At 43.9% G+C, this 12839-nt stretch overlaps 1 protein-coding gene across 1 annotated transcript in view; it reads left to right on the top strand.

Annotated features, from left to right (window-relative positions):
• Window positions 1–9301: 9301 nt before the first annotated feature.
• The window catches only part of ACKR1 (atypical chemokine receptor 1 (Duffy blood group)), a 7830-nt gene continuing 4292 nt past the window's right edge, over window positions 9302–12839 (top strand). The window contains exon 1 of the mRNA XM_029286534.1: window positions 9302–9325. Coding sequence (XP_029142367.1) covers window positions 9302–9325 — 24 coding nt within the window. The remainder of the gene's footprint in view (window positions 9326–12839) is intronic.

Raw genomic sequence — 12839 nt, 5'->3', positions numbered from 1 at the left:
GGCAAATAAAAAACGAAACTATACAATAAATATCTAAAAACAATTAAAATATATATTAAATTAGCCTGTTATTTTTAGAAAAGTTATAAAATCCCTATTAAAATCCCTAGAATATAACAGAACAGAATAGAATATAACAGAACAGAATAATGGAATGGAATGGAATAGAATAGAATAGAATAGAATAGAATAGAATAGAATAGAATAGAATAGAATAGAATAGAATTAGAATTAGAATTAGAATTAGAATTCTTTGTCGCTTTAAATGTACACTAATCAGCATACATTAAAATGAATTCTGATATCTTTGTGCTTGCTTTTGCAATGAAGAAGTCACATGTCTTGTTTGTACGTGTGTCTGGGTGTGAGTGGTCCCTTTCTCCCTCAGTTTTAGCAAGAAGCTTGCATATGTGTTACTTGTGTGTGCACATGAGAAGGCTGCATGTCTGAAGCCTCTCTATTTTTATTCTCTTCCAGTTTCCAACTCTGCATTATACATTTATGGATCGTTATTCTGTGGATAGACCCTTTACGTAACTGCTTCTTTCTTTTCTTAATTTGGAGATATGGGGATGATCTCCGTTGAAAGCTGGCTTCTGCACCCTTTTTGTGCTCAAAGATTGTACATAACTACAGATGGTATTACAGAGAAGGCTGGTTCTGCACAAACACCGGCCTCAAAATATTTTTAAAAAACCAAAAAACAAATAGTAAGATAATACATGCACTTCCTTATTCATCCGTTAAATCAATAACAAGACAGTAGCCTTTCCTAAGGCTAAAATAATTTTAGATTGGGAGATTTATTGAAGTGAACGAGTGGTTTGTAGCCCAGAGGCCATAGATTACATTGTGGCCTACAACCTTATTGAATGAAAAGCTAAGTTTCAATTAAAGGTTAATTGAAAATAAACTCATCCCTGTTTTTCCATCCATGTTCGTGGACCCCAGGTTAAAAACGCCTGGTCTAGCAGGAATTTTTCGAAAAGCTTTGAGCAAATGCAACAAATGGGAACCACGCAGGCGTAGGTAGTCCTCGTTTAGTGACCGTTTTTAGGCCTAGCCATTTGGTTGTTAAGTGAAACAGTCACTAAGTGAAGTTGCAACCGATTTGCCATCCGACTTCAGTTTTCTTTTGCTTTACAGACCTGCAAAAGATCTCAAACGCAAGGATTGGTTACAAAGCAAGGTTGCTTCTTCCTTATCATTGTGTGAATAGTCACTAACTGAAGCAGTTGCTAAATGAGTTCTGTCTGTTCAAGGGAGGATTGGGGTCCAAGGTGGGCGGGACCCCAGCATTTCAGGAACCAATCATATCTCTTCCCTCCTTGTCCCATCAATTCCTGTCAGCCAGCCGAGGGTCAGCTAAGAGACCTAGATTTAAAGGATTTAAATTATCCCAAATTTAAATTATGCAAGGAAAAAAAAAACACCAGTTGGGCTTGCCCAAAAACCAAACCACCATTGGCAGCATCCCTGGGTGAGATACTACAAAAGATGTTGAGCCCACCAACATTAGAACTTTATTCCTGGAGCACAAAAACTGATTTTCGTTCTGTTTTCGCTCAATTGCCCAAATACGCTCCAGTTTCCCAGGCCAAAAGGAGGCAAGAATGCTGATGTTCACATCTGGAAATTGCCTTTTGGGAATTTGGAGAGCTCCTTGAATGAGGCAGCCCGTTTTCTTTTTAGCATACCAAGTTGCCGATTCCAGAACTTTCTAGTTAATTCCCCTTTAGTAACTAAAGCCCCTCTCTGCTAAAGAGATTGCTGGATATTTCTGTGGACTCTTAATTTTCTCCCTTGGGTGAAATCCTTGATGTTCAGATCGTCAGCTGAGTGTTTCTGAGTGTTCTCAAAGAGCAGAACATAACAGAATAACAGACCTGGAAGGGACCTTGAAGGTCTTCTAGTCCAACCTCCAGCTCGGGGTGGGGTGGGAGGTAGGGGGTTCATAATGAATGAATGACGAATTCATCAGATGAATTCATCAAATTGCCCCCCGGATGAATTAAGGATTCGCTTTCCACAGTTATCTTCATGGAACCATGGAGTTGGATGGGGCCTTGGAGGTCATCCAGTCGAACCTCCTCTTCAATGCAAGATGCGTCGGAAACCTTAGAAACGTCAGGCACAAAGGATCAATCAGGACCCTACGTTAAATTCCAGTGAAGATAAGATAAGATCACCTTTATTGTCATTTTTTTCCTGTGGGCACAACGGAACACATCAAAAATGAAATTTAGTTGCCCGCTTTCAAAGTGAAACACATACATGACACACACCTAAACATATGTATAGACCCACACCCCTACATATACATCTCATGGCTATACCCAAGAATCAACTAACGGTCAGCATTAAATGGGTTAAGGGAATTCCAGAGGGGTTGGGCTTGAAGCCTTTGTGGACATGTAACGATTCTAGGCTGAGTCCTTTCTTGACTCCACCCTCAGACTTTGCTGCTTCTTCTCCTGCGAAAACCTTTCTTACAGACGACCACCCAGATGCTGTTGCACTCTATTAAGGGAGCCGTGTGGGGGGGGGGGCCTCAAGAAGTCTAGCCACTTAACTCTAATGCCCCCCCAACAAAGCACCCATCCAGAGACCCTAAACAAGCAAGAATCTGAGAGCAGACCTCCACAATATCCGTAACAAGATGTCCTCAAGGCGTTGTGTAAAGTCTAAGAGCACTCTTTAGATTCTCTTCTCCTGTTTTTCTCTTCATCCTTCTGAATCTTCACTTGGGGTGAAAAATAAAGCGTGTGCAGATGCCCACCCCGGTCTGTGTCTGGCGCATTGACCAGCCGGCTTTTGTGTCTTGAGTTTCTGCCTTTCTTGCCCTACGCCCGTGCTGTGTACGTGTGTGCGTTTTCTTCTTTGCAAAAGTAATTTCTAGCTTGGACCTTGAAGGACCTATTCTCAGCTGACAAAAGAAAAAGTGGTGTGGTCTATTAAACCCGGGACCTCTATCAATCTCCCGGGCGCTGCATTAGCGCCTGGCATGCTCTGCCTGCCCTCTTCGGCTCCGCTCGGCTGCTCGGCGTGAATTTCAACCGTGTCCTTAATCAAACAACAGGGCCAACAGTGGGGAGGGGGGCAGTGGAGCACATGGGGAGGGGGTCCTCTCCCCACATGTAAGGGTACAGGTAGTCCTCGACTTACGACCGTCCATTTGGTGACCATTCCAAACTGAAAAAAGGGACTTACGACCGTTGCAGCATTTCCCACACAATCAAATTCTGGACGCTTGGCAACTGACTCATTTTTACGATGGTCGCTGTGTCTCCCGGGCTCATGGGATGAGCAGGGGGTTGGACTAGATGACCTCCAAGGTCCCTTCCAACTTTATTATTATTATTATTATTATTAATATTATTAATATTATTATTATTATTAATATTATTATTATTATTATTATTATTATTATTATTATTATTATTATTATTATTATTATTATTATTATTATTATTATTATTATTATTATTACATGGCTGGCCGACAAATAGCCTCCTTTTTTCTAATCAACTTACCAACACATCCCCTTGCCTTCCTCTGGACCACCCACCTTCTCCCACCCACCCCCCAAAAATAGACCCCAAACCCCACCTCTTTCCAAAATATTAACATATTCTTCCTGGCTTCCTATCCGGCAAGGGAGGACGCTCTGGGCACTCAACTCCGTGGTTGCGTCTCGCCCACGGCCGCCTCCACGGTGAGTTTCATCTCTCCCACGGCGAGGCTGAGGAAAAAACCCTGGTCCTCTTGTTCAAAATAATCATCGTAATAAAGCAAAGCCCGTAAAGAGTCTCTTCCCCGGCGGACATTTTCCGTTACCTGCAAGATGGATGACCTCACCTCGCCTTTCCTAAACGGCGTGTGAAGTTACTCATCAGTTACCGCACTCAGAAACGCTTACCGTTTCCATGACCTGCAGGGGCTCCATCTGTCATCCACCGTAATAAAACAAGAAGGGGAATTTGAACACAGGGATAATACGGGCAGATCATTCCGGAAAGATGCGGTACCTTGGTGAGCGCCTGGAAGACATGGCGGAATGCGCCCGGTTGAGGGAGTTCAGGACAGATCAGTCCTCGACTTACAACGGTTTGTTTAGTAGCCGTTCGAAGTTACAACAGCCCTGGAAAAAGGGACCTAGGACCGTTTTTTCACACTTGCTGCATCCCCGCCGTCACGTGATCAGAATTCCGACGCTGGGCAACTGACTGGTACTTATGACTGGTACTTATGGGTTGATCATGGCTTTTGATGATGAAAGAGGATCCAAGCTTTCGATCCTACCACACCGAAAGGCCCCATTTTGAAATTTTGCTTCTTTGCCCCCAATCCACCCCACCCCGCCTGCCATCTGTCTTGATTGAGGACCACAAACGGGGCTATATTGAGATTGTCCTGGAGTGTAATTAGCCCATTTGTCTTTTGCAGCAAGTTCCTTCCTTCTTCTCCTTCCTTCCTTCCTTCCTTCCTTCCTTCCTTCCTTCCTTCCTCTCACACAGTACTTTCTCTAATACCCTTCCTTTTTTCCTCTCTCCCCTCCCTCTTCCCTTCTTCATCCATCTCTTTCTCTCTCCCTCTTTCCTACACCATCTGTCACTTTCCTTTTTTCGTTCCTCTTTCCCTGTTCTCTCCCTTTTCTTTCCTTCCCTCCTTGCCTACTCCATCCCAAACCCTTCCTTCCTTCCTTCCTTCCCACAATATTTTCTGTAATATCTTTTTTTTCTTCCTCTTCCTCCCTTTTCCTACCTCTTCCTTTCTTTATCCATCCCTGTATCTTTTCTTTCTCCCACCCCTTCTATCAATTTTCTTCTTTCCTTCCTCTCTCCCCTTTCTCTCCCCTTCCTTCCTTCCTTCCTTCCTTCCTTCCTTCCTTCCTTCCTTCCTTCCTTCCTTCCTTCCTTCCTTCCTTCCTTCCTCTGGTCAAACAGAGCACACAGAGGGAATCAGAAGGCTGACAGCCTCAATTCCAAAAGATAATCTCTCTTTGGCTTTGACAAAGGAGACGAATCTCTACATTAACCTGGTTACCTCTAAAATTTGTCTTTCTCTTCTAATCTCTGGAAGTTCAGTGGGGGGGGGCAAACCAGACCAGGTCTCAGTGCCATTTCCCAAGGAGGCTAACTCTTCCCAGGGACAGAGGAAAAAAACTCAGGGTCCTCCGAGCAGCCGCCCTTGGGCAGCCATGCAATGCTTCGGCAGTGGGGGGGGGTCTGCCTGTCAAGCCCCTTGCCCCATCTTCTCTGCATCCTTCAACAAGTCCCTTGTTCTGCTCTCCCCCAGGGCTTCCTCACTCAGACAGCCCCGGGAGATTTCTCCCATGACCCTCACCCCCCCTCCAGAGTCCCCCCCTCAAAAAACTCCAGCCAGGAATGGGAGACAATAAGCTTGCAATAAGCTTGCAAGCCCCCCCCCCTCTCTTAAAAACAGAGAAGAGAGCTAGAGGGCAGGCAGATCGGAGATGTCAATCAAGAGAGAAGTGCATTTATTTCTTCCCCCCCCAGTCTTTTATTCACCAGATTTTTACCTCCACCACCGCCCCCCCATCCCACCCCAAATTTTTCATCAGCATCCATGGAGGGAGGGTCTGGCTGGGATCGATAGCTCCACAGTGCCACCTGCTGGCCACTAGGCCAAGGAGGGGGGGGAGACAATAAATAGCAATTAAAGCTATTTATTCTACTACTATTTTGGAAGTGAAAGAAATGGGTTTTGGGGTGTGAAGGAACATGGGTCTTTGGGGATTAGCATTGCAGCCCAGCCCTTTCAGCACCTACGAGTGCTTAAGAAGCGACGTTATTATTATTTTTTAAGGGGAGATGCAAACACGGCAGTTCTCCGCTTACCATCATTCAGTTAATGATCGTTCAAACTTACCACGGGACTGAAAAAGGTGACTTAACGACCGGTCCTCATACTTACGACCATTCCCATGGTCACATCATCACACCTGGCGTGTATCTAAGACAGTTGTAACATCCCAGGGCCGTGCGACCCCCCATTTGTAAGCCAAAGCCGGATTTGCTTAGCAACCATGTGATTGATTTAACGACCCCAGTTGATTCGCTTAACAACGGTAGCCCCAAAGATTGTAAACTCGGATGCAACTCACCTATCCGCCTTGCTTAGCAATGGAAGTTCTCGTCCTGACTGCGGTCGTAAATGGAGGACTCTGTTTCCCTTTAAGAAAAATGAAATAACGTAATAACGACACACCTGCGGCTTGGATAATACAATGTATATCATATAAATAATCATAATTTCATTGGAATACTCTCAAAGATGTAGACAAGAAGCTTCCTCAAATCTGATCTGGTCTGCTGCTGGCACTGTCTTGAAAGGTAGACTGCGAAGGTAAATTGCGCCAGTTTGTGGAGGTTTCATTCAAACAGCTGGCCATAGGAAGGAAAAAAAGAAGCTATGTACAGATAGTCCTCAACGTACGACCACAATTCAGCCCAAAACTTCTGTTGCTAAGCTAGAAATTTCTTAAGTGAGTTTTGCCCCGTTTTACGACTTTTCCTGCCACGTTTGTTAAGCGAATCGCCGCGGTTGTGAAATTAGTAACACGGTTGTTAAGTGAATCTGACTTTGCTGGTCAGAAGGTCGCAAAAGAGGATCCCGGGATCCCTGGGATCCCTCGTCATAAATGTGAGTCAGTTGCCAAGCCTCTCAATTTTGATCACGTGACCCTGGGGACGCTGCAACGATCGTAAGTGTGAAAAACGGTCATAATTCACTTTTTTTTCGTGCTGTTGTAACTTCGAAACGTCACTAAACAAACTGTTGTAAGTTGAGGAACTTACCTGGATATAATCAGTGCAAAAGCATGAAGCATCTCCTGATTAAACTTTGAAGGCTGAATCAATTTCCTTTGAATTCAGCTTTAATAATAATAATAATAATAATAATAATAATAATAATAATAATAATAATAATAATAATAATAAAGTTGGAAGGGATCTTGGAGGTCATCTAGTCCAACCCCCTGCTCAGGCAGGAAACCCTACACCATTTCAGACAAATGGCTGTCCAGTCTCTTCTTAAAACCTTCCAGTGTTGGAGCATTCACAGCTTCTGGAGGCAGGTAGTTCCACTGGTTAATTGTTCTCACTGTCAGGAAGTTTCTCCTTAGTTCTAGGTTGCTTCTCTCCTTGATCGGTTTCCATCCGTTGCTTCTTTAAAGCCCAAGAGATTATTTATGTTTGCTTGCAAGAGAATTAGGAAATGGGATGGGAACCCAGATTTTCCTTCTGGAGAAGGAAAAAAGAAGCCCCAAAGACGTGGGGCGGGGTCTTAAGAAGAGATAAATCAGTGGAAAATCAATAATTTAGCACGTTCCCCGCAAACAGGTTGGTCTGTCCCTGGAGTAATCTGTCTTAATAGTTGCTTGTGGAGATGATAAGTGATGAATAATTTAGCACAAACGCGCGCACACTCTCCGGCACTTCACTGCTGTAATTAAAGAATGTGAAACTTCGTTTGTTATACAAAATTATTGCTGAATTATTCAGATCCTGAGTAATTACTAAAACGGCGCAGGAATTCGCCGGCGGGGGGAAAACGGGGCCCTCTGGAGGCGTCACCTGCCAGGAACTGGCAGTAAAGCCAGTTGTGTTTGTGACCTCACAGTTGTGAGGTGTTGCGGGTGTGGTGTGGGAGGGTTCCTTGCCCCCCCCCTAAAAAAAAAGAGACAACCCACGTTTTTTTAATACTGACATACGACAGTGAAATAAGCTCTGCAAACTAATTTGAGAAGCTTGCCAACAGTATCTGCACTGGGATGGGAAGAGTCCGTGTCTAATATAAAGGCAATTATATGTTTATTAATATTAAGCCGGGCGCTGTGCAAATTAAATTAAAGAATGAGATACGATCTTGCGCATTGTGTGCGGGGAATAAAGTTCATTGAACATTGTAGGATAATGATGGTGACAGTGATATTCCTTCTCCTGAAGCGTTTCTCAGCCTTGGCAATTTGAAGCTGGGTGGATTTCAATTCCCAGAATTCCCCAGCCAGCATGCTTTAAGCTGTATGGACTTCAATTCAAAGAAAGAAAGAAAGAAAGAAAGAAAGAAAGAAAGAAAGAAAGAAAGAAAGAAAGAAAGAAAGAAAGAAAGAAAGAAAGAGAAAGAAAGAAAGAAAGAAAGAAAGAAAGAAAGAAAGAAAGAAAGAAGGACTAAGGAAGGAAGGAAGAGAAAAAAGAAAGAACTAAGGAAGGAAGAGAAAGAAAGGAAGAAAGAAAGAAAGAAAGACAGAGAAAGATGAAGAAAGGAAGAGAAAGAAAGAAAGAAAGAGAGAGAAAGGAAAAGAAAGAAAGGAAAAAGAAAAGAGAGAAAGAAAGAAAAAGAGAGAGAAGGAAGGAAGGAAGGACTAAGGAAGGAAGGAAGAGAAAGAAAGAAGGAGGGAAGGAAGGAAGGAAGAACTAAGGAAGGAAGAGAAAGAAAAAAAGACGAAGAAAGGAAGAGAAAGAAAGAAAGAGAGAGAGAAAGAAAAAGAAATAAAAAAGAAAAGAAAAAGAAAGAAAAAGAGAGAGAAAGAAGGAAGGAAGGACTAAGGAAGGAAGGAAGAGAAAGAAAGAAAGAGAGAAGGAAGGAAGGAAGGAAGGAAGAACTAAGGAAGGAAGAGAAAGAAAGAGAAAGAAAGAAAGAAAGAGAAAGAAAGAAAGAAAGAAAGAAAGAAAGAAAGAAAGAAAGAAAGAAAGAAAGAAAGAAAGAAAAAAAAAGAAAGCTTACGAAGGTTGGAGCAGTGTCAGAAAATACGATAAAAATTATCATACCAATAAGAATAAAAGCAATAAAACATCATCATGGTAATATAAGCAAAAAAGGCGGAAAGTATAATCAACAGTCAGATCAAATTGATCTTCTCCCTCTAATGTTGACATGTTTCTCCCCAAAAGCTTTCTAACTGATTCAGGGCAATCAATCATTTCTGCTAGAGACAGTTTCTAAGTGCTGGTTGCTTTTCAGAGAGGCTCTGATGTTGGACCTGGGAGGGGACGGTCAACAGGCACATGGTAGAGCCTCCCTGAGCAGTGACTGTCTACCTTAGAATACCAAAGGCCACCAAAAAAAAACAGGGAAAGGCAATGGAGCTGCATAGATAAAAAGGGATTTTTCTGTATGTGCTGTCAAAGAGGGGAACAGATGGCAGGTAGTCCTGGACTTACGACTGTAATTCAGCCCGTGCCGGTCGTTAAGTGGGTCATCACATAGCCGACCTAATTTTTTGCAGCGGTCATTAAACAAATCCACAGTCATTAAGCGGAAACCATTGTTCACGATGGGTGTTTGGTGCTGGAGTATGGTAAGTATCTTTTGGGGGGAGGTCCATTCTGGCTGGGGAATTCTGGGAGTTGAAGATCACCCCTCTTAAAGCATGCTGGGCTGGGGAATTCTGGGAGTTGAAGTCCACCCACTTTAAAGATTGCTGGCTGGGGAATTCTGGGAGTTGAAGTCCACCCACCTTAAAGATTGCTGATTGGGGAATTCTGGGAGTTGAAGCCCACCCCTCTTAAAGTTGCCAAGGTTGAGAGACCCTGATCTGTAGATAGTCTCTTTCCGCCGTCCACCCCGTCCTCTTTCCTTTGTCTTCAACATTGTTGGGGCTGCACGAAGCTCAGTCTCTCCACCATATTCCTATGGAGAAGACTTGCACAGCCACAAACCCTCATTAAAGAAATGGGTTGGTCTTCAAAACACCACACAAGGCACGTTGTCGGTTTATGGTACCAACCTGACCTGGCTCTCTCCTGCGGAACCTCTTCTATGACCTCTTTGTTGCTTTTGTCCCACTTGGAAGAAGGTTATCAAGACAGGAAGAAGGTCAAAACTGGGGGATTTTGGCGTGCCTTCTAAACCCTCTGGAGATATTTCCTCAAGTTCCTGCCAAACGTCCGTCTCTCTTCGCCTTCCGTTTTCCACTCAGAAGATGGAGTCCGCTTGGTGCTTCCTGTCCAAGAACACCCACCCACCTTGCTTATCGTCCTCCCCCGTCTTTCCCCCCTCCCATCTTATCTATCAAAACCATTTGCCACTTCCGAAGACCGTTGGAGCTACCAGATCCCAGACGTCGGTAGAAGACACCAGGCTCGGCGTAGACATCATGGGTAACTGCATTCACGGAGTGAGTCTTTCCAAGGCTTTTGAGGTCTTTTATGGTGGGGGGCCTGGGAGGAAGAGGGGCGAGGGTACTACTATCATGTAACGATGATGAAGCTTATGACTGGCACAGCGTCCCCACAATTTATGTGCCTGAAAACCGGTATGTATTTACAAGGGTTGCAGCGTCCCGTGATCCCCATTTGCCCCCTTTCCAGGGCCTTCCAGCCAGAAAAGTCAATGGGGGGGAGCCATTCGCTTAACGACCATGTGATTCACTTAACAACTGCAGTGATTCACTTAACAACCGCAGCAAAAAGGTGTGGGTGAGAGCTTAGCAACAGACGTTCTGGTCCCAATTGTAGTCGTAAATTGAGGACTACCGATAGTGGTGAAAGAGCTGGACTAGGAGTCTGGAGTCCTGGATTCAACTCCTGCCTTGGCCATGGAAAGTCCATTGGTGCTTTTAGCTAGTTACATTCTTTCTTTCTTTCTTTCTTTCTTCCTTTCTCTCTCTCTTCCTCTCTCCCTCCCTCCCTCTCCCCCTCTTCCTTTTCTCTCTCTCTCTGTCTCTCTCTGTTTCTCTTTTTTTCTCTCTTTCTGTCTCTCTGTTTCTCTCTCTGTGTTTTTCTCTCTTTCTGTCTGTCTCTCTGTTTCTTTCTCTGTCTCTCTCTCTCTGTTTTTCTCTCCTTTTTGTCTGTCTCTCTGTTTCTCTCTGTGTTTTTCTCTTGTTCTCTGTCTTTCTGTCTGTTTCTTTCTCTCTGTCTCTCTGTCTCTCTCTCTGTGTTTCTGTCTCTGTTTTTTTCTTGTTCTGCCTCTGTGTGTGTGTGTGTCTCTCTCTCTGTTTCTCTGTTTTTCTCTCTTTCTGTCTCTTTCTCTCTCTGTGTGTATCTCTCTGTTTCTTTGTCTCTTTGTTTTTCTCTCTATGTGTTTCTCTCTCAGACAAGTGACTGTCCAGCCGCTTCTTAAAAACCTCCAGTGATGGAGCGCCCACGATTTCTGGTGGCAAGCTGTTCCACTGCTTCATTGTCCTCACTGTCAGGAAGTTTCTCCTTAATTCCAGGTTGCTTACGACTTTTACGACGAGTTTCAGAGAAGCAAAGATACGTGGGGTTTTGGGTTGTGTTTTTTTTTTTTTTTTGCTTCGACCAAAAAAGAAAAATGGATTCTGAACCTTTTCAAAAGTCAAATTCCACAGTTAGCCTCAAACCATCCAGTAAATTAATTTACGTTTGGAACTCTTCTTTCAAATCTGACATTAAACTTTCTGGGGCTTACCAAATAATCATGAAAAGAAGGCAAAATTTCTTCGCTGGAGCCTGTGACCTTCCCGCGCAGACAGCAAAAATGAAAGAATTATGCAACTTGATACAAGACAGGTATACGTGCCCCTAATTGTAGCAGGCTTCAGAAATATATAGACCTTCCAAATCGGTATTTAAATGGAAATTTTATATGTTATGAGCTGAAAGAAAGAAAAGCTTCCCCCCCCCCCCATCAAATCTCCCAGAAATAACAGTATTGATATACGGTAACACAAAAACGGCAAACAGAAGCTAGACGATCGATCTAATAAAAGTCTGAGATATCAGCAAACAAAATGATATGATATTATTAAAGAAAGCCAAATCCCTTGGCTTTTGTGCAAGCAATCCTCGTGTTACGACCGCAATAGAGCCTGCCCATTACGGTCATCAAGCAAGCCAGATATGACCAACCTGATTTTATGCCCTTTTTTGCAGCTGTCGTTGAGTGAATCCTCGTTCGTTAAGCGAACACCCTGGTCGTTAAGCAAATCAATGGGCTGAGTTTTGCTGAAATTCAGAAGTCAATGTTGACTTTCAGCAAAAAAAAAGTCGTAAAACAGGGTCAGGTGACTGCGTCAGGGTCAGGTTACGGCTGCAAACGGCCGTAAAACGCGACTCGGAGGCTGAAGAGACCGATCCAGGTTGTAAGACCCCCCCCCAGATAAGACTGTTGGAACTTCGAACAGTCACTAAGCGAATCCGTCGTAAGTCGAGGACTATCTGCAAACAGTTCCTCAATTTGCACAAATGCGTGTGCGAGGGGAACCCACCTGGGGGGCACAAGGGAGGAGCAATTTTTATTTTGGTTTGGCTGAAGCCCTGGTGCTCCGCAAGGACAGGCTCGGATTTTGCAAAAACATTAGCAGATTAGTGTGCAAATTAAGTGTGCAAAAAAAGAGTGCAACAGCCTGGTTACCCACACCGATCATAGGCAAGAGGCAAATTCCCAGCAGTGTAACCATTGGCCAGGTGGAAAGGCACGAAATACGGGTCTAGCCATACGTTTTGGATATGTTATCCTGGTAGAGCCTCCACGTTCAGGGGTAGTTTACCTTAGCGTGTCATTTACCGGGAGAAAAAACATCAAGAGAAGCCGCTGCCGGTTCGGCCTCCAGGCAGATTGGCGTGCAAGTGAAATTGTACTAAGCTAAGGGGGAGCTCCAGTCTGGTCCAGAACGACTTATCTTCACGATGTTCTGCGCCGCTTCTGGAATGTGACTGTAAAGCTGTTCATTATGTTACGCTGCGTTCTATATTTCACTGTTTTTATTAGGTTTGCAATCTAGCCATTTTATGGTATTTTAATGATGTTCCTGCTTGGGAAAGCAGCTTGAGCTCTTTTTAAATTAAAAGATGGGGTAGAAATATATTTGTGAAGGAGTCAAATGGGAGGGAGGGAGGGAGGGAGGGAGG

This window comes from Protobothrops mucrosquamatus, unplaced genomic scaffold (genome assembly GCF_001527695.2).
Source record: "Protobothrops mucrosquamatus isolate PMUCROS unplaced genomic scaffold, P.Mucros_1.0 scaffold4004, whole genome shotgun sequence".
Taxonomy (NCBI): domain Eukaryota; kingdom Metazoa; phylum Chordata; class Lepidosauria; order Squamata; family Viperidae; genus Protobothrops; species Protobothrops mucrosquamatus.
The sequence above is the reverse complement of the archived record's forward strand: the minus strand, read 5'-3'. Positions and strand labels throughout refer to the sequence as shown.